This window comes from Natrix helvetica (assembly GCF_964273705.1).
Source record: "Natrix helvetica genome assembly, chromosome: 1".
In the NCBI taxonomy this organism is placed as follows: Eukaryota; Metazoa; Chordata; class Lepidosauria; order Squamata; family Natricidae; genus Natrix; species Natrix helvetica.
Genome location: NC_138548.1, coordinates 366446680 through 366467781, shown reverse-complemented (window position 1 = coordinate 366467781; position 21102 = coordinate 366446680). Strand labels below are relative to the sequence as shown.

Here is a 21102-nt window from a genome sequence, read left to right as displayed (position 1 = left end):
AAACCTGGCTCAAATACTGTGAGAGGGACATTGGGACTCTAAATGGATGATGTCTTAAACATGAGTTATCTGTGTATGGCAGCAGCCAAAAAAACTAAGACAATCCTTGGTTATATAAACAGGCATAGAATCAAAATCACATGAAGTATTAGTACCGTTTTATAAAGCCTTAGTAAGACCACACTTGGAATACTGCACCCAGTTTTGATCATTACGTTACAAAAAAGTTGTTTAGACTTTGGAAAAGGTACAAAAAGCTAAGATGATTAAAGGCCTGAATACTAAAACATGAAGAACAGTTGCAGGATTTGGATTTGGCTAGTCTAGAGAAAAGAAGGATTTGGAGTGACATGATAGCACTATTCCAGTATTTGAGAGGCTGCCACAAAGAGCAGGAGGTCGATTTATTTTCCAAAGCACCAGAGGGCAGGACAAGAAAAAATGGATGTGAACTAATCAAGGAGAGTAACAACCTGGAATTAACAAGAATCTCCCTTACAGTGAGGACAATCAACCAGTGGAGCAGCTTGCCTTCAGACATTGTGGGTGCTTCATCACTGGACGTTTTTAAGAAGAGACTGGATAGTTACTTGGCTGAAATGATATAGGATCTCCTGCTTGAGCTGGACTAGAAGAGCTCCAAGTTCCCTTCCAGCATGATTCTGATTCTTCAATCCTGCGTTTTTGCTAAGTAGGTGGTTTTAAAGCAAACATGAGCGTTAGTGGAGAGTAAGATTATCATTTGCCCTGAAAGTGATGTCTGGCTGCCAATATTTAAGTGGTGAAAATTCCCCAATCATTTCAAGAAGCTCCCTCTGATGAGTATATCTACTAGAGCAGAGTTGCAGTCAGAAATGCATTAGTCCGGAATCCCTTACTATTGTTTTAGCTTTTCTTACTTTGCTTAATATTGTCAAAATCTGTCTGTTCCCCCTGCTTCATATTATGTAATGCAAGTTATAAATGAGAAACAAAACCATAAACAGAATGGGATTACAATGATGCTGAATTAGAAAATGGAACTCATAAGCTCTTTTTCCTTATTTTGTGGTGATCTTTCTTTGTGTTCCCTCGTTTTGCCCATTTCTGGCCTCAAACAATCTCTTTTTTTTTAAAAGTGAGATTTCCAGAACTGGACACAGTATTCACATTGGCGACAGACTAAAGCCCTATGTAGTGGGTCAGGACCACCTGTTTCTTGACGGGGATACATCTGGTGAGGCATCCCAGAATTTTGTTTGCCCTCACAGCGGTCACACCGGTTACTCTTTGCAGTTATCATTTTGTCAGTACCACGGTAACTTTGTTCACATAATTGTGTGTAAAAAGTGTTACTTGAACTCAGAATAGTTCTAGCGTCCTGGAAATATGCATAACTTTGCGTCTGTTCCGAGCTTTGTCCACCCATGGAACCTTAAAGCAAATAGTTTTATTGAGAGATAGCAGTGGTAGGGAAATATGGATGCATATTAAGCTCCCCTAGCTAGCCAGCCTATTGGCCAACCCAGGTAGTTCTCAATTTACATTAATTTACAATAAAGGTGGCTGTGTGGTGTGTCCACTGGGCTGCATTGCGTGCATCCTGCATATCCCCTGCCTCTGCCTTTGTATGTGAGGGGTGGTAGGGCAGGGGTGCTACCATGCCACAGTCCCAGCTCGTTTGGCCCCCTCTGTCGAACCTGGTCCTCCAGCTCTGCTGCATACTCCGCAAGGAAAGGTGGAGCAACGACTGAGAACAATGGGGCTTTTCATCCCTCCCCTCAGAAGCAAGGGGAAGACGGAGGAGGGAAAGGAGACCTGTTGCAGTTGTGGGATCCAGGTGCGGAAGGAAAGATCTGTTTTTTTACATATTTGTCCTGACTCCCCATCCCTTTTTAACCTGCTCTTCATCCTCGGAGGGACATGGATGGCTAGGCTGGGCTGAAGCAGAGTAGAAAGGGGGCGGGGGAGAGAGAAGCTGCGCAGCTAAGTATGAGGGGTTCTCCAGCCTCTCCACAAGATCTCACGTGAGACCCGGTGTGCAAATGTAAAAGCCTCCCCTTTCAAATCAGCAGCAGCGCCTGAAATCAAAGACCACTGCAAGTCCTTGTGCTCTTCCAGTTTGTTTTCCCCCCCCTCCCACTTTTCGGGAAGCGTTTCAACTACAGGTTAAGTCAGGTGATATTCAGATCTCAACCTGCCTTGTCCCAAAACATGCCGGGAAGTGGTCTGAATAAGACACGGCTTGACCTGCTATTGAAACGCTTTCCGGCTCTTTGCCAAAATGTGCTTGCAGTGGCTGCTGGATACGGAGTGGCCGGTCCCTCTGTGCCTCCCGCAGCAATCACAGTTGCTGCAAGCGACCAGCGTGCATGTTGAGAGCGAAAAGTGGGACTCGCCAGCTGCCCCTTGTCCTGCGGAAGGCAGCAAAACGAGAACAGTCACCTTCCCTTTAGAGCCAAGACGCATTTCAATAGCAGATCAAGCTGGGTTTTATCAAATCCCGGTGTGTTTTGGAAGGGGGAAGGTGTAGCTGCTATTGGCCGTGCGGGGATTTGCACGGTGACGGCAGATACCACCGGGGCGGATTAAGGCTCACTGGTGCCCTAAGCAGGGACAAATCTTGCTGCCCCTCCTTTGCACATCACAAATCTTCATTGTTTTTTTCCTTTCTCGACTTTGTGGTACCTTCTTTGGGCCTGGTGCCCTAAGCACCTGCTTAGTCTGCTTAATGGTTAATATACCACTGGATACTGCAGGATTTATTTCCTTTCCAAAACAAATGGAGGACGGGCGAGTCCTTCTTTTCTCTTTTGACACACCACTTGCAGCAATTTGCACTGGCGACTCTTGGGGGCTCTTCGTCCTCCTGACAGCAGTGCTCTCAGCCATCCTGCTAGGCTGCACCTGCTTGACGGGTGTGTGTCTGTGTGTAAAGGCACATATCTACCATCTCTGGAGCGCTTCTCCACCACTGGTCTGCCAGGCCTCCCTTCCCCAGTGGCTGCCAGTGCGACCACACCACCTCGCCCACCACCGTGTTCAAGCTGCTGAGCGCTGTCCTGGGTGTCTACTCAGTGCTGCAGTTCTCTTTTCTTTGTTGCATTAAAAATTACACACTAAAGTGTTTGGACGGTCGGGGGCGGGGCATATATTGGCTCCTGCTGGGTCGAAGCTGTTTTTCAAATATTGCTTATTAAGCGTTCTATGTGAAACTGGAGAAGAAGAAGAAAGACACATAAAGAAAAATCAAAGGTTATCTCCATTCTTTTTAAATGGGTTTTTAACCACTTTTCCACCATTATGAATTCTTTGTTTTGCTCACTGTAGCTAACCCCCTTGTGTATCATTGTCAGCTCTAGATGTGGCCGAATCATTTCATGTTCTCTTTCCATTTATGGTTTAATGATATATCTCGGTCTTAAATTCTTCTAAGGACTTAAGCTTCCTAGTCACATCTCTTGAATTTCCCTTTGCCCGGTCGCCCAGGGTGTTTATCAGAAGAGGCTGGAGGGGTCTCTGCACTTTCTGCTCCCTGCTTCATTGTGAGGCTGAGCGAATAATTTGAGAAGAGCAACTGTGTATGTATTAAATTAAAGAAATCAATAAAAACCAATCATTTTCCTAATTGTGGCTTCCCTGCCTGTGTCCATCTTCTTCCACTTAAGACCAAAGTTCTCAACAACCACAAGACACATGCTGTGTTTTCCAGGGAGCCTCTGGAAACGAACACTATTTAACCCAAAACAAAGGAGAAAATGCTATAAGACACAACAGACAAAACTACAACAGAACATTCATTATTTCTCTTGGAAATAACTTCCTTACATCTCAAAAAGGGATTCACACAAAAAAGAACCCTAATGAATATTTGGAATCTGGAAAACATTTTAGAACAAGCAGGCAACTTACTTTCCATGAAAGGATCCACACTGGCGAGAAACAGTGTTCAGAAGCCACTGTAGCCCACAAAGCACAATCCCTCCAAGCAGCAGGAGATAAACCATTTAAAAGCATGGAGTGTGGAAAACCCTTTACGAAAAAAAGTAGTCTCATTTCACATCACATGATCCACACAGGGGACAAGCCATTTAAATGCATGCAGTGTGGAAAGAACTTTGTTCGCAGAGGTAATCTTATTTACCATAAGGTGATCCACACAGGGGAGAAACCATTTAAAGGCATGGAGTGTGGAAAGACCTTTGCTCATAGTTATGCTCTTAATATCCACAAAATAATCCACGCAGGAGAGAAACCATATAAATGCATGGAATGTTGGAAAACCTTTCCTCAAAGAAGTAATCTTATTGCCCATAAGATGATCCATACAAGTGAGAAGCCATTTAAATGCATGGGAGTATGAAAAGACCTTTGCTCAACGTAGTTATCTTGCTTCCCATACAAAGATCCACTCGGAAGATAAACCATTTAAATGCATGGTGTGTGGAAAGACGTTTACTAAGAACAGCGCTCTTACTTCTCATAAGATGATCCACACAGGAGAAGCCATATAAATGCATGCAATGTGGAAAGAGCTTTGCTGGGAACGGTACTCTTACTACTCATAAAAGGATCCACGCTCGGGAGAAATTATATAGCAATGGCACCTAGACTTAGAGTGTTTTGCAGCCATCTCTAAGCGGTTTTATAGAGGCAACATATTGCCCCCAACAACCTGGCCCTCATTTTACAGACCTCGTAAAGAAGGATGGAAGGCTGAGTCAACTTTGAGCTGCTGAGTCTGCCAAACTGCTGGTGATATTGTCTCCAACAAACTGGGTCCTCATTTTACCAATCTGACAATGATTAAAGGTTGAATCAAGTCATATCGAACTCAGCTTTCAGCTTTTCCTCCATCTTGGAACTGGTTTTATTTTATTTTTTTCTTCAGAGTGTTTCCGCGGGCAGAAGAGATGGGTTACCAGGGGTATTCGTCAGAAGAGGCTGGAGAGGGTCTCTGTCCTTTCTGCTTCCCCCCTTCAATGTGAGGCTGAGCGAATAATTTGAGAAGGGCAGCTGTATGTATTGAATTCAAGAAATAAGAAACAGACGCATAAAAATCCTTTTCCTGATTGTGGCCTTCCTGCCTATGTCCCATCTGCCTCCCCTTCAGGCAGGGGTTCCCAACAACTGCTAGACACAAGCTGGGTTTCCAACAGAGGCTCCTGGTCCTCCAATTATAACTGCCAGTCTGTTTCTGACAGGATTTGGACCCTTCTGAGGCCTTCTTCAATCTGCCCAACCTTCAAGGCGGCTGCTCTTGAGGGAGGCGAGTTCAAATCCTCCAGAGAGAAATAGTTCTTCCATTCTCCACAAACAGTTCCTGGACGGGGAGGTGAGGAAGATGGAGAAAGTGCCGCCTCTGGAGACGTTGAAGCCTCTGTTTGACAGGGAGACATTGCGAGGGGCCTTTCCGCCTACTCCCAAGCCCATCATCCCCGCCCTCTCCCTTCCCCTCTGACGCACTCCTCTTTCCCGCCCTTTCTACACTCCTGCCAGTTTGCGCCAAAGCCACCAGGGGGCGCCCTCTGCCAAGACAAGAGAAATCTCCGTGCTTCCCAACTGGAGGGCTTTCCAGAGGAGGGACGTCACAAACGCTTACCGCTCTAGGACGCCGCACTCCTTAACCCCTGGGGCTCCGCAGGAGGTGGAGAGTCTGGCGGGGGGAGATCCAGACGTGGCCCAGGTGAGTTGGGGGCTCTTCCCGGGCAAAGGGAGGTGTAGGACGGAGAGACCCGCGCCCGGCCTTCCTCCGGCTTAAACCCCGGGTCCCTGTTCTCTTGGGGAGGGGGGGGGAGAAAGAGCGGAATAACTTGCAGGGATCCGTCCTGCAGCCCCAGAAATTCCCCTGTGAAGGAAAAGGCACCTGGAGACCCACCAGAGTCCTTGGACCCACCTGGAGTTGCTCTGCAGGACAGAGAAAGGATGGAGACACAACCTTTGGCCAAGGAGGGAAGCGGAAAAGGCCCTTCAGCTGCTCAGCCTGGGAAGAGGGGGAAGCTCTGGACAAGGACTGGGCAGAAGATCCTGGAGGAGGAAACCATCCGCCCTTCAGAAGTTCAGCCGCGGAATTTCATCCAATACCAAGAGGCTGAAGGTCCCCGAGGACTTTGCAGCCGACTCCATGACATTTGCAGGCGATGGCTGAGACCAGATAAGCACACCAAAGCCCAGATGCTGGACCTGGTGGTTCTGGAGCAGCTCCTGGCTATCCTGCCCCCAGAGATGGAGAGCTGGGTGCGGGAGTGTGGAGCAGAGAGCAGCTCCCAGGCGGTGGCCCTGGCTGAAGGCTTCTTCCTGAGCCAGTTGGAGGAGCAGAAGGTCCAGTTGCAGGTGAGAGACTTTAGGGAGCTCAAAAGGGAATAAAGAATATGTTTGAATACTTCACCCCTCCTTCCCAAACTTCTCTTCATTATTAATATGTGGCGATGTTCGACCAATTCTTGTAGAAGATTGTTCCATTGTTTTCTCACTCAACCTCACGGATGGATATTGGAGGCTTTGAGGTCATGTTCCGAATATAGGAATCCGCTTTCCATTTCATGTGATTTTATTTCGTGTGAAGTACATTAATTCTGCTTCTTTTTTCCTTCCTCCTATTGGAAGTGCTGCACTGTGGAGATCAAAGATCCTGAGGGAAAGAGGAATCCATCAAATCCCCCTCAGAAGCAATTTTTCAGGAGGATCCCTTGGGTAGATCAAAGTCTGGACATCTCGGGAGGTAATGGAAGATCCTCAAATTACCCATCTGTCTTACTTTAGCTCTCTCTTCTCTTCTATAGAATACCTCCTCCCTCTTTTGTAAATTATGCATTTTGAAATTATGTATTCTTTACAGAGAAAAAAAGAATGAAGTTTTCTGGTGTTTCTGACGGATATCAAACAGCAGTTGAACATCCAAATCAAGTAAGAAAGGGAAAAGTTATTAGATTTGTATTCTTTCTTCAGGAAGTGAAATGGGTGTGCAGAGTGCTCTCTCCTTCTATTTTCCCCTCTTGTTTGGCCTGGATTATTTTTTTGTTCTTCCACAACATGGACAGCAGAATAGCAGATTCAACCAGCAAGCTTCCTCTGGTTATCTTGTTCATCAATTTTGCATTTACAAGAAGGAATTTTTTAAAATCCTTCAAGAATTAGGAATAAACACATCACAGTGGCAAGAACTGCTAGAGACCCATTCGTTTTGTCATTCTTTGACTTGGAATTGTGCAGTGCTAATGAAAAATAAATAAATACATTGCCGCATTACTATTTTAAAAAAGCCTTGTTTATAACTGGTAGTTTAAAAAATAAGCAAATCATATTAAAAAATAAAGCAGAATTTTAAAATGGAAAGTGAATGGCCAGATAGAGCAGGTAATTACAGTACTTTGGGCTACAAAATAATTTCCAATCCTCTAATTTGTTCCTGGATTAGGAGATCAAACATTCCCGCTTTGCAAAGTCTGAGAAACGACTTTCTCAGGGAACTTTTTCTTCTTTCTTTTCTTCCATTCAGCCAGTGACTCAGACTACTAGATCAATAAATGATAGACAGAGTGATAGATCAGTTGATTCAGATGTGGTGTTACTTTACTGTGAAGCAATGTAAGTTCTGCAGAATCAATCTTCTTGATAAAACAGTCAAAGAAATTTTCAGAATTGTCCATTTTTTCCCACCGAAAATTAGGACTTGTATGAAGCACAGCCACTTAACTTAGTGCATAACTTTGCTTTGGGAATTTGGGAACAATGGAGAAGAATAACAGAATTGGTAGGGATCTTGGAGGTCTTCTAGTCCAAACTCTTTCTCTTTCCTATAACATTTCAGATAAATGTCTGTCCAATTTCGTCTTAAACATTAAAAAGTATTGGAGCATCCTCAACTTCTGGAGGCAAGTCATTCCGCTGATGAATTGTTCACACTGTCAGGAAATTTCTCTTCAGTTGTAGGTTAGTTATCTCCTTGATTGGCTTCTGTTGTGGCCCAGCAGCGGCCGGCTGAGCTGTTGGTGACAGCTCAGACCATTGTGGGACTGCCCTGGAGGATGAGGAAGACTCTGGAGGGTGTTTGGAGTCAGAGCAGGAACTAGAGAGGCCTGTTGGCCACCAGCTGGCATCTGAGTCAGGGAGCAGTGAGGAGAAACAGGGAGGTTGTCCCTGATGTGCGTATGTGTAGAATTGATAGGAGAAAGGAACAGCTGTGGAGAAGACGTCATAGAAGGAAGTAGGGACAGCTGGCTAAGAGCGTGGCTCCTCCCAAAGTGTTTATAGGCGGAGCGACGGGAGGGGAATCTGCAGGAAACAACAGTCCATTATACGAGCTGTTGAGAAAGCGTTCTGTAAGTTTAATGTTGGGTTCTTGAAGATATCTTTCTAGGCTCCTAGCCAAAGGGTGGCTTTATGTAATTAGCCGTGGCAGACAGCCAAGCCTGTGTCTGCATATTCATTGGAATCATGGGACAGAACAGATTCCATCCATTTTTCTCCCTCCTTCAGGTGCTTTGGAGAATAGTTAGGGCTCCTCTTCATTGTGGCAGCCCTTAGATATTGCAACACTGCTATTATGTCACTGATAACTAGACATGCCCAATTCCAGCAACCGTTCTTCATATGTTTTAGCCTCCAGCACCCTAATCATTTTGCTTGGTCTTCTTTTTATTCTTTCTAGAGCAGTGATGGTGAACCTTTTTTGGCTCACGTGCCACAAGTGGGGGGAGCGCACGGGGGTAGAGTGCAGGTGTGCCGCACCCATAATGCAATGCGCGACCCACCCAGTGCGCATGCGCGCACAACGCGTGACCCCCCCAGTTTTACATGCTTTTTTCGCCCTCCCCAGGCTCCAGGGGCTTTATAGGAGCCTGGGGAGGGCGAAAAGAGCCTTCCCCGACCCCCCGGAGGCCCTCTGGAGGCTACAGGGACCGTCCGGAGGCTTCCCATAAGCCTTCGGAGCGCTTAAAACCACCCTCCGAGCAACCCGGAAGTCACTTCCGGTTTGCTCGGAGGGTGGTTTTAAGTGCTCCAAAGGTGTCAGCGAAGCCTCCGGACGGTCCCTGAATGCGCGCTGCCCAGCTGACAGAGTAGCGCTTCGCGTGCCCTGACAAATGGCTCCGCGTGCCACTTGTGGCACACGTGCCATAGGTTCGCCATCACTGTTCTAGAGTCTCAAGATCTTTTTTACATCTGGCAACCAAAACTGGATGCAATATTCCAGAGCATATATAGCATTATAAAGTGGTTCTAACACTTCATGTAATCTTGATTCTATCCCTCTCTCAATGCAGCCTATGATTCTGTTGGGTTTTTTTTGGCACCTATAGCCTACTGCTGACTCATGTTTAAGTGATTGTCCACTAGGACTCCAAGACCCCTGTTGCACATACTACTGTTGAGCCAGGTATCACCTATTCTCGTGATGGCGAACCTATGGCACAGGTGGCACACAGAGCCCTCTCTGCGGGCATGCCAACCGTCACCCCAGCCTAGCTCCACCATGCATGTTCATGCGCCTCCCACCAGCAGCTGATTTTCGGTTCTGCCACGCATGTGCAGGGGGGTGACGCATGTGGGGGATGTGTACGCACATGCATGGGGCGGGGTTCATTTGTGGGTGGGCTCACATTGCACTTTAGGTGTTCGTGCGCGCACCCCTCCCCCATGCCCCGTTTTGGGCCTGGAAGGTTTGCTGCCCCAACCTGGCATCCATACGGGGTACGGGGTGCATACAAGTCCCCCGGTGTGCCCAGTTTGGGACCTAGAAAACTGCCTGCACCAGCCTGGAAGCCATACGAGGTGTGGGAAGGAGGGGTTGCATTTTGGGGTAGTGTGTTTGCGCTTTGGCCTCTTTCCAACAAAAAGGTTAGTCATCACTCATCTATTGTATGCCCAAGCATTTGGATTTTCCTTCCTAAATGTTGATCGTAACATTTCTCACCGTTGATTTTCATTTTGTTAGATGGGGCCCAATTTGTCGACCCTTCTATATCTCGAGTTTATCTTTTGGAATGTTGTTATTCCTGTCAATTTGGTCTTCTCCGCAAATTTGATAAATTCCCCTTCTATCCCCTTGTCCAAATCATTGATGAAGTTCAACAGATCTTGCAAACCCTCCTGTTCTTTTTTCCGTGTTCAGGAGAGTTTTGTGTCCTTCGAGGAGGTGGCTGTGTATTTCTCTGAGGAGGAATGGTCTCGGCTGGATCCTGACCAGAAAGCGCTCCATTCGGAAGTCATGCTTGAAAACCATAGGAACATGGTCTCTCTCGGTAAGAGTTTTCTAGTCCCTAATCAGAGAGTTCAAGAAGACAGATTATAGTTAGTTTTCATTAAAAAATCACTAATCAGATATCGTCTCCTGGAAAGGAAAAGGAAAGTATTTGGCCTTCTGGTACTCCAAGGAAGGAAGGGTCAATATCACTGCTTAGATGCTTTTGGCCCATTTCTTATCTGTATTCTTCCATTTCTCTTTGAACTTATCTGTGGAGGCTGAGAAAAAGGGGGGGTGTTTTTATGTGTCCTCTGGAGGTTATGTGAGAAGAATGTGTTGTCATTTGTCCTCTGAAACCTCCCCAAATTTTGTGAGAACAGAACTTTTACCTCAGGCCATGGAAGAGCTTTCTCCTAATACGATTGAAGAGCAAAGGCCTCATGAAGTTCGACTCAGAGCATCCTAGGGTATAGGTAATCCCCGAATTATGACAGTTCACTTAGTGAGTATTCGAAGCTATGATCCTCCACCCCCTCCACTTTATACCCAGTCCCAAAATTACAAATGTTGCAGCACGATGGCCATCCACAGTTTACTAATGACAGTAGAGGCACTGCAGCGTTCGCCCTACCTATTCCCCCATCCCACCCTGCAAAGACTTACCCTGTGACGATGTAGAGAGCCATCGGTTCCTTTGCTTGCTTTTGTTCATTTGCAGAAAAGATAAGGCTAAAGTAGTAAAAGGTCAGGTGAGATCAGTGGCGTGAACTCTTGCATTACTGGTCTCGTGTTATTTTGCACTATGGTACGTTCAGCCTCTGTTCTCTTCTAACCAAGGCCTGCACAAGATCCGGGGCAAAAGGCTTTGCAAACAGAGGGATTTTTTTTCCAAAGACTTTTGCCCGGATCACCACCAGATGGATTCGTAACTGGTTGATCAACCGCACTCAACATGTAGTCCTCAATGGAACTGCATCTACACGGAGGGAAGCATGCAATGGGGTAGGCCCAGGAGTGTTAATGCCATATTATAATGCCTAGGTAAGGTCACACCTGGAATATTGCATACAGTTTTGGTTGGCACGATGTAAAAAAGATGTTGAGACTCTGGAAAGTGTGCAGATAAGCCCAACAAAGATGATTAGGGGACTGGAGGCTAAACATAAAAATGGTTGCTGTAACTGGGTATGTATAGTCTGATGAAAAGAAGGACTAGGGGTGACATGACAGCAGTTTTCCAATAGCTCAGGGGCTGCCACAAAGAAGAGGGAGTCAACTATTCGTAAGCAACTTACGTAGAACTGAGTAGAAATTTCCTGACAGTTAGAACAATTAATCAGAGGAACAGAAATGCCTCCACGTCCTTGGTTTATTATTTATTTATTTATTATTTATTTATTTCTTTAGATTTCTAAACTGCCCCCTCTCCCAAAAAGGGACTCGGGGCGGTGTACAGTCAGATAAAATGCAGATAAAATACATGAATAACAATATAAATAATATAAAACAATTGAATACTAAACATTTAGGTGGAGGAGATGAGACTGTACAAGAAATAAATATGCTATGAAAACCCTAAAAAACATCCCCAATTAAAATACCCAAACCCAGTTAAAATATATCCCCGGGAGGCAAAACTAAGAGAGTGCCAGGCCAGCTAATTGAAACAGGTGAGTCTTTAATTTTTGACGGAAGGAGCGGAGGTCGGTGGTGGTTCTGATGTCGGGGGGGAGGTCATTCCAGAGGGTCGGGCCCATCACAGAGAAGGACCTACTCCTAGGTGTCGCCCGCTGGCATTGCCTAGCGGACGGCACCAGGAGGAGTCCCTCCCTGTGTGAGCGGATTGGTCGTAGGGACGTGTGTGGTAGGAGGCGATCCTGCAGATAACTAGGTCCTATGCCATGGAGCGCTTTAAAGATGGTAATCAATACCTTGAAACGCACCCGAAAGGCCACAGGCAGCCAGTGCAGCTCGCGCAGGAGGGGTGTTACGTGGGAGTATCGTGTACTCCCCATGATGACCCGCGCGGCTGCGTTCTGGACTAGCTGCAGTCTCCGGATGCGTCCCAAGGGAAGCCCCATGTAGAGGGCATTGCAGTAGTCCAGGCGAGACGTCACCAGCGCATGAGTGACCGTGTGCAGGGCACTCCGGTCCAGTAGGGGGTGCAATTGGCGCACCAGGCGGACCTGGTGGAACGCCCCCCTTGCCACGGCTGCCACATGGTCCTCTATTGACAGCCGGGCATCAAGGAGGACGCCCAAATTGCGCGCCCGTTCCACAGGGGACAGTTGTTCGCCCCCTATGGCCAGCGATGGTGTCAGCTGGCTGAACCGAGGTGCCGGTAGCCACAGCCACTCGGTCTTGGAGGGGTTGAGTTTGAGTCTGTTGTCCCCCATCCAGACCCCGACGGCTTCCAAACACCGGGACATCACTTCGACAGCCTCGTTGGGGTGGTTTGGGGTTGAAATGTACAGCTGAGTATCATCAGTGTACAGGTGGTACTCAACCCCAAAACCACGGATGATCTCACCCAGCGGCTTCACATATGCGTTGAACAGGAGAGGCGAGAGGACCGACCCCTGTGGCACCCCACAAGTGAGTGGCCTCAGGGTCGACCTCTGCCCCCCTGTCAACACACATTGCTTCCGGTCGGAGATGTAGGAGCCAAACCACCGCAAAACGGTGCCTCCGACTCCCATCCCCTCTAACCGGCGCAATAGGATACCATGGTCGATGGTATCAAAAGCCGCCGAGAGGTCTAATAGGACCAGGATAGAGGAACAACCCCTATCTCTGGCCCTCCAGAGATCATCAACCAACGCGACCAAGGCTGTCTCTGTGCTGTGCCCGGGTCGGAAGCCGGACTGGCATGGGTCTAGATAATCGGATTCGTCCAGGTGTCGTGGAAAACGCTGCGCCACCACATTCTCAACAACCTTTGCCAAAAAGGGGAGGTTGGAGACTGGACGGTAATTAGCTAGCTCCATTGGGTCGAGCGAAGGCCTCTTGAGCAAAGGTCTCACCACCGCCTCTTTCAAGGCGGTTGGTAAGTATCCCTCACCCAATGAGGCGTTCACCAGGCCCAGAAGCCAGCCTCGTGTCACCTCCCAGGCTGCCAGTACCAGCCAGGAGGGACACGGGTCCATTGAACATGTAGTGGGCCGCAGCCGTCCACGCAACCTGTCCAAATCCTCGGGGGCAACAGAGTCAAACTCCTCCCAGAATGGTCTCTCAAGACTCGCTGTTGACGGCTCGTCTGGTCCACTGACGGAGGTCCATCCGTTCCGGATCTGAGCAATTTTGTCCTGCAGATATTCCCCAAACTCCTCTGCTCTTCCCTGTAAGGGTGCCCCCCGCGTCCCCTGCGATAAAAGGGAGCGGGTCACCCGAAACAGGGCGGCAGGGCGGTTATCCGCGGACGCAATAAGAGCGGCACAATGCCTACGCTTGGCCGCTCTTATTGCCACAAGGTAAGTCCGCAAATAGGCTCTTACCTGTGTTCGGTCAGATTCGGAGCGTGAGGACCTCCACCTGCTCTCTAGACGTCTCCTGTGGCGCTTCATCACCCTTAGCTCCTCAGTAAACCAAGGAGCCCGGGTGGGTCGATGCCGCAGGAGAGGTCGCAAAGGCGCAACCCGGTCCAAGGCCCCAGTCGTCGCCCTATTCCAGGCAGTCACTAGGTCCTCGGAGCGGGAGCGGGACAGGGCTACAGGTATTGGCCCAAGCTCCGTCTGGAATCTATCCGATTCCATCAGGTGCCTGGGGCGGTACCAGCTTGTAGAGTCTGGTTCCGCCTCCTCGCGGTGGGGGATAGCGCCAGGGAAGTCCAGCCGGAGGGATGAGTGATCTGACCATGACAGGGGCGTGATGACTAAGTCCCCTATTCCCAGATCACTCGTCCACTGTTCAGATACAAAAATGAGGTCCAGTGTGTGGCCCCCTTCGTGAGTGGGGCCCTGAACTAATTGGGTCAGGTCCATGGCCGTCATGGAAGCCATGAACTCCCGAGCCATCTCGGAAGCCGCTCCCGTCGACGGCAAGTTGAAGTCCCCCATGACCAAGAGTCTGGGGGTCTCAACTGCCGTCGCTGAGATTAGCTCGAGGAGCTCGGGCAGGGCTGCTGATGCATAGCGAGGAGCCAAGTATACAATCAGCAAGCCCCACTGCCTCCCTGGGCCCCAGTTCACAGTAAGGGACTCACACCCGGGTATCTGAGGGACAGTGAACTCCCTCGGCTCTAAACATTCCCGAATAACCACCGCCACCCCACCACCCTTACCCAGGGCCCGGGGCTGATGGAATGCCCGGAAACCTGGTGGGCACATTTCCACGAGGGGTAAACCACCCTCGTGGCCCAACCAGGTCTCCGTTATCCCTGCAAGGTCTAGCTCCCCCTCTGAGATCAACTCATTGATGAGGGGGGCCTTGTTGGTAACAGACCTTGCATTGCAAAGCATCAGCCGCAGGCCCTGGCTCTGTAGTACCTGTCCACCTAGACTGCAGGGGTTGGTACAAGCGACCGGGCGTAACCAACAGCCACGGTCTCCCAACCGACCTTGGGATCTTATCCTGTCCTCGCATCCCCCCCTCCCCACGACCGTTGTAATAGAACAACCCTCTGTTCGAGTGACCTTTGTTTTCCCCCCCTCCACCTCACCCCTGTCCTTCCTGGACTCACCTGTTTGCCTTGGTTCACGGGAAAGAATTTTATTTTGGCTACAAATTCCCAGCTATCTCTCTTCCCCACTCCCATTCCTACTTCTCTAGTCAGCCTTGCTGTGGCAGCCCTGAAGGCGCTACAACATGGGCTCAGGGTTGACACACAGGCCTAAAGTACTATAGTGTGAGACTTTGCACTACTGATCTTGCACGATCTCATACTAAAGTAGTTTAGCCTTCTGTTCTCTGTTAACTGAGGCATGTATCAGATCTGGCCAAAGAGACCTTGCAAGCCGATGAGACTTTGGGGCAGTGAAATAGCCTTCCTTTCTTTTTTCCCCCCAATTTTTTAAATTGTTTTAATTAAACAAAAACAAAAAAAAAGAATCATCCTTCATTACATCTTGTAGAAAGTGTGTCGATTGGTTACAAATAGATTTCGTGCGTTACTACCACAATCATTATTTATACTTCCTTCATATTGAATTGTACATTTTAATCAAAAATCTGTATGTATTTTACTATCAATGTACCACCATTCTCATTTAACTAGAATTATTTAAACGTGGTTTTATCTGGAATCATTTGTATTTAAAGACACAACCACCTACTGGCATTCATTAACTATTCCAATTAAGCTCCAATAGTTACCCTCTTATAACATATTCTGAAAAAAAAAATCAATTAATAAAATATCTAAACATTCTCCCCTCCCCCCTTTTAAGGCTTATATCTAATTGATTTTACCAATGCCAACACATGTAGAAATTGTTAAACTTTATCCATTAGCATTATTATTATTGTAATTAGCTAAAAATTATTTACTATTTATATCACGTCTCTTGTCATCAGACCCAAGAAAGATTACATCTTTATAACAAAATCTAACCAAAATTTATTAATAAAATTTATAAGTACCCAAGAAAGATTACATCTTTATAACATAATCTAAACACAAATTTGTTAGTAAAATTAATAAATCTTTTTCCTGGTCTCAATTTGTAGTTTATATCCAAGTTGCTTTTACTAGTTAAAATTATTATTTCATTATTATTATAGTAACAATTTATTTGTTAACGAATAAACATTTAAAGACATCTACAACGTCCTCCTTATTAATCACCAAAAATTAACTAAGTTTTTTTAAATATCAACATTCATTATCAACCTGTATCTTTCCAGTAACAGAATACTCTTATTTCTTTTGCCAGTTGTTGTGTCAATTCTCTTATTAACTTCTTTATAAGGTTTTTAAAAACTTATCTTTGCACTTTTTTGCTTAAAAGATCTCTCAAGTAGTCTCGTTGCCCTTGAACTGGTATTGAAATTAGCATATCTTTGATTATCAAACGTATTTCTGGAACTGTTTCTCTTCTTAATTCCATCATCAATTCCATATCTTGACACAAGGAATACAGCTCCAAATTATCAAATTCGCTTTTTCATATTCCCTTCTTTTCACTTTCACTCATGAATGCTCCATTAGTAAGTTCATCTGTTATCTTTATCTTCTATATCTTCATTCTCTTCTTTAATTTTTGGGGCTCCAACCCCTTCATCTTTTGCTGTACAAGACAATAGTCTATCCAACTTATTCTCAAATCTCCCAAATCCTTCCAATATGTTTTGAATTCCAACCAAAAAATCTTGAAACCTTAAGGTTTCCTCATCTGCATATTGATACATATTTCCAAGAAGAGGGAAAAAAAGAGGAGAAAGAAGAAAAAAAAGAGTCTAAAATCCACTGCCACTCTAGCCTTCAATGTCTCTTATATATGCATAAGTACCTTTATTTTGAAATGACTTAAGCACAAGTTCTTTAATTTTTTTCAAAAAGGAACGGTTCTATCTTATTTTCTTTTCTCTCCCTTGCCAAGATATTTCACAAAAGCACCTGCCAAAACAGTCCGTGCCCTTGACTCCTTATCAGTCTCCACAAGCAAGCTGCAAAGCCTCCAGTTACAGAGTCAGTAAAATCAAAGGAGAGAGAACAAAGAATACATTGTTTCAAAACGGGGGAAAAAAACCCAAGTTCTGGCTTCCGAGTGAATGTCTTTAATGAAGTTTAATAAGCAGTAGTAGGGAGGATTGGTAGAATAAAAAAAGGTTTTAGTTCAGCCAAAAAATAAAGTAGCAAAGAATAGAAGAAAAAAAAATCAATTCATTCACTTAAGAGGAGAAACGGGAAGCATTACAATCACTTCAATCCACAAAACATTATTATAAAGAAAAAAAACCAATAAAGATAAATTTCGCAGCTTTATTCTTTTGCTTAAAGAACTAATTTATCTTTTTTTAAAAAGTTTCTTTGGGCAATCATTCTCAAAGAAAAAATCTCACCAAATGGACTCGCTTTCACTGCTTCTTTCCAGAGCCGTCTCCGACTTTGTCAGCCTGGGGCTGTCTGTTTACCGCGGGCTTGGAGAGCTTCCCTTGGGTCAATCAGGGACTTTGCGATGTCCCTGAGACCAGCAAGGATTTGTCTCCCTGTTCACCATCTCTTCAGGGCGGTTTAGGTCCATATGGACTGTGCAGCGGTAAAAGTATCAACAGCGGTCTCGGACTGTCGAGACCGCAGGTTATGTCTTCACAACGTTGGCTCCTTCTCTTCAAAATAGCCTTTCTTGAAGCCTTCCAACCCTTTCAGTCTCAGCGTGAAGAGCGTTTACAAGCTAATGGGAGGCTTCAAGCAAAGGATATGCCCCAAAGTCTCATCACTGGGATGAAGGAAGAGGCCGAGCAGCGGTCCCGCCACCAGGCAAACACTATGGAAAAGCTGCTGCAAGGTACACTGGGGAAGAAGGAACTTGCTTCGAACTTGTTTCAGTTCTCACAGTTCTCTATGGAAATTAACACATCTCAATAAATCTTAAGTTTTCTCCTAATTCCTTCACTGTCCCAACTAGAGACAACCCCCAGTCACTCCCATCCTGTTGCAGGTCGAGTGTCCTTGACTCCCAGAAAAAGGAATGATGTTAGGGCTAATTCTCCACCGACTGCTTGTGAACCCTCCCCCCTCCCGTTTTCCCAGGCACTAAAAGTGGCAGCCCTGAAGCTGCAAAGAAAAAGATGGCTTCCAGGGCTGACATATATTTTCTAGATATTTTCAAAGATTTCATGAATCATGAATATAGAAATCACCATGTCTATGTGACACCACTGTAGACATGCAAAATAAACATAATGGAATTTTGGAAAAATTCAGAAGATTTTTTTTTTGACTTTCTACAGTTTGATCTTTTTCTCTAACTTTGTTATCATTTTCATTTCTCTTTTGCTTTGAAGGTAATAATGGGGAGGAGAATCAAGATTCCTGTGAACTGTTCCAAATGATCAATGCTAAAGATGGAACAGAAACATTTGGAATTCGAATGGAATTAGAAAGCCATGAGAAAAACCAGTCAAATAATTGGAATCATGAAAGATCACCTTCTACTGATGCTCCGATGCAAGACTTTCTTACCCAAGAAGAGAAAATAAGGGAAAAAACTATTGGGAAAAGTGTGAAGCTAATCAAAGATAAATTACATGTAAGCAAACACTATTTAACCCAAAACAAAGGAGAAGATGCTATAAGACACAATGGAAAAAATTACAATGGGACATTCATTCATCCTCTTGGAAATAACTTCCTTACACCTCAAAAACCGATTCACACAAAAAAGGACCCTTACAAATGTTTAGAATCTGGAAAACATTTTAGAACAAGCAAGCAACTTACTTCCGATGAAAGAATTCACACAGGGGAGGAGCCATTTAAATACAAGGAGTGTGGAAAGACCTTTGCTCTGAGCAGTATACTTAGAACCCACAAAAGGATCCACACAGGGGAAAAGCCATTTAAATGCATGGAATGTGGAAAGACCTTTGCTCGGAGAGATTATCTTATTTCCCATAAGATGATCCACACAGGGGAGAAACCATTTAAATGCATGGAGTGTGGGAAAACCTTTGCTCATAGCAGTATACTTAGAACCCACAAAAGGATCCACACAGGGGAAAAGCCATTTAAATGCATGGAATGTGGAAAGACCTTTACTCGTAGCCGTGGACTTAGGCACCACAAAAGGATCCACACAGGGGAAAAGCCATTTAAATGCATGGAGTGTGGAAAGACCTTTGCTCTGAGCAGTGGACTTAGGGAACACAAAAGGATCCACACAGGGGAAAAGCCATTTAAATGCATGGAGTGTGGAAAGACCTTTGCTCAAAGAAATGGACTTAAGGAACACAAAAGGATCCACACAGGGGAAAAGCCATTTAAATGCATGGAGTGTGGGAAAACCTTTGCTCGTAGCAGTGGACTTAGGTACCACAAAATGATCCACAGAGGGGAAAAGCCATTTAAATGCATGGAGTGTGGGAAAACCTTTGCTCTGAGCAGTAGTCTTAGAATCCACAAAAAGATCCACACTGGGGAAAAGCCATTTAAATGCATGGAGTGTGGTAAAACCTTTACTCGTATCAGTAGTCTTAGAAGCCACAAAAAGATCCACACAGGGGAGAAACCGTATAAATGTATGGAGTGTGGAAAAACCTTTACTCAAAAAAGTAATCTTATTTCCCATCATGTGATCCACACAGGGGAGAAGCCATATAAATGCACGCAGTGTGGAACGACCTTTGCTCAAAGCCGTTATCTTGCTTCCCATAAAAAGATGCACTCAGAAGAGAAGACATTTAAATGCATGGAGTGTGGAAAGACGTTTACTAAGAGCAATGCTCTTACTTCTCATAACAGAATCCACACATGAGAGAAGCCCTATAAATGTGGAAAGACCTTTGCTCAGAATAGTAATCTTACTTCTCATAAAAGGATGGGAGAAAGCATCTAGCAATAGCAATTCCACTTCAGACTTATCTACCACTCCACAAAACTTTATAGCAACATTTGAGCAGTTTACAAAGTCAGCATATTGTCCCAAGAAATCTGGGTCCTCATTATAGGCTGAAGCAATCATGAGCTGTTGGTAATTTGCTTTTACTGCTGCATTCTAACTTCTGACCCACCATGTCTATAGATTTTTATGTGTACAGATATTGTGCCTTTCTGATCCATATGAGACAAGGATGAATACAACAAAGTGAAATTTAATGTGTAGAAAAGTAAGATTTTACACCTGGGCAGAAAAACAGACTACATGAAACCTGGCTAAAAATAGTAACACTTAGAGGGACCTTGGGAGTCTGAATGATCACTTGAACATTAGTTTTCTGTGTGCGGCGGCAGTCAAAAAACCTAATACAATGTTTGGTTGTATAAACAGAAGCATAGAATCAAATTCACATGAAATATTAGTACCATTTTATAAAGCCTTAGCAAAACCACACTTGGAATACTGGCTCCAGTTTTGGACATTACATAACAAAAAAGATGTTTAGGCTTTGGAAAAAGTGTAAAGAAAAGTGTAAAGCTAAGATAATCAAAGATCTAAAGACGAAAACATATGAAGAATTGTTGCAGGACTTTGGTTTGGCTAGTCTAGAGAAAAAGATGGGAGTAGGAGTGACATAATAGCAGTATTCCAGTACTTGAGAGGCTTCCACAAAGTAGTAGGGGGTCAATTTTTTTTTCAAAGCATCAGAGAACAGGATAAGAAGCAATGCAGATTGCATTGCTTCTTGTCAAGCAACCTGGAATTAACAAGAATCTTCCTTACAGTGAGGACAATCAACCAGTGGAACAGTTTGCCTTCAGACATTGTGGGTGCTTCATCACTGGATGCTTTTAAGAGACTGGATAGTCACTTTTTGGAAATGGTCATAGGAGAGTGTTAGCAAACCTTTTTGGCACCAAGTGCTGAAACCAGAATGCACGTATATGTGCTAGAAACCAGAAGAGCAACTGCTCGTCTGTGTTCCAATGCGCACATGCACACCGGCTAGTTGGACTTCACACGCAGGAGCGTTGGAAACCAGAAGAGCAGCTGCTCGTCTGTGTTCCAGTACCCACATGCACTCTGGCTATCTGGTATTCACATGCAGGAGCGTCGGAAAGCGGAAGAGCAGCTGCCAGTGCACATGTGCAAGCCGGCCAGCTGATCTTTGCATGTGTATGCATGCCGGAAAGTGGAAGAGCAGCTGCCTGGTGTGCATGCATCTGCCAGCCCCCTGGCCTTCCGCTTTCTGGCGCCCACACCCACACCCATGCAAAGACCAGCTGGCTAGTGTACATGTGCATGCCGGAACCCATAAGATCAGGTGTTGACGTTGCATGCCCAGAGAGAGGCTCTGCATGCCACAGTTGCAGGAGCTGATTGTTTACTGGCTGGATGCCCTTC

At 45.6% G+C, this 21102-nt stretch overlaps 2 protein-coding genes across 2 annotated transcripts in view; both read left to right on the top strand.

Annotated features, from left to right (window-relative positions):
- LOC309382580 (uncharacterized protein) overlaps nucleotides 1-2012 on the top strand; it is a gene marked incomplete at its 5' end in the record, with an annotated part of 80379 nt that extends 78367 nt beyond the window's left edge. The window contains one exon of the mRNA XM_081934247.1: nucleotides 502-2012. Within this exon, the coding sequence (XP_081790373.1) occupies nucleotides 502-608 (107 nt within the window). The 3' untranslated portion in view covers nucleotides 609-2012. The remainder of the gene's footprint in view (nucleotides 1-501) is intronic.
- LOC309382575 (uncharacterized protein) lies at nucleotides 713-20086 on the top strand (the record flags this gene model as incomplete). The annotated part of the gene is made up of 5 exons (XM_081934232.1): nucleotides 713-718; nucleotides 2276-2367; nucleotides 5479-5665; nucleotides 10091-10220; nucleotides 18107-20086. The coding sequence occupies 5 exons, from the start codon at nucleotides 713-715 to the stop codon at nucleotides 19573-19575; spliced, it is 1884 nt and encodes a 627-aa protein (XP_081790358.1). The 3' UTR covers nucleotides 19576-20086.
- Nucleotides 20087-21102: the final 1016 nt, after the last annotated feature.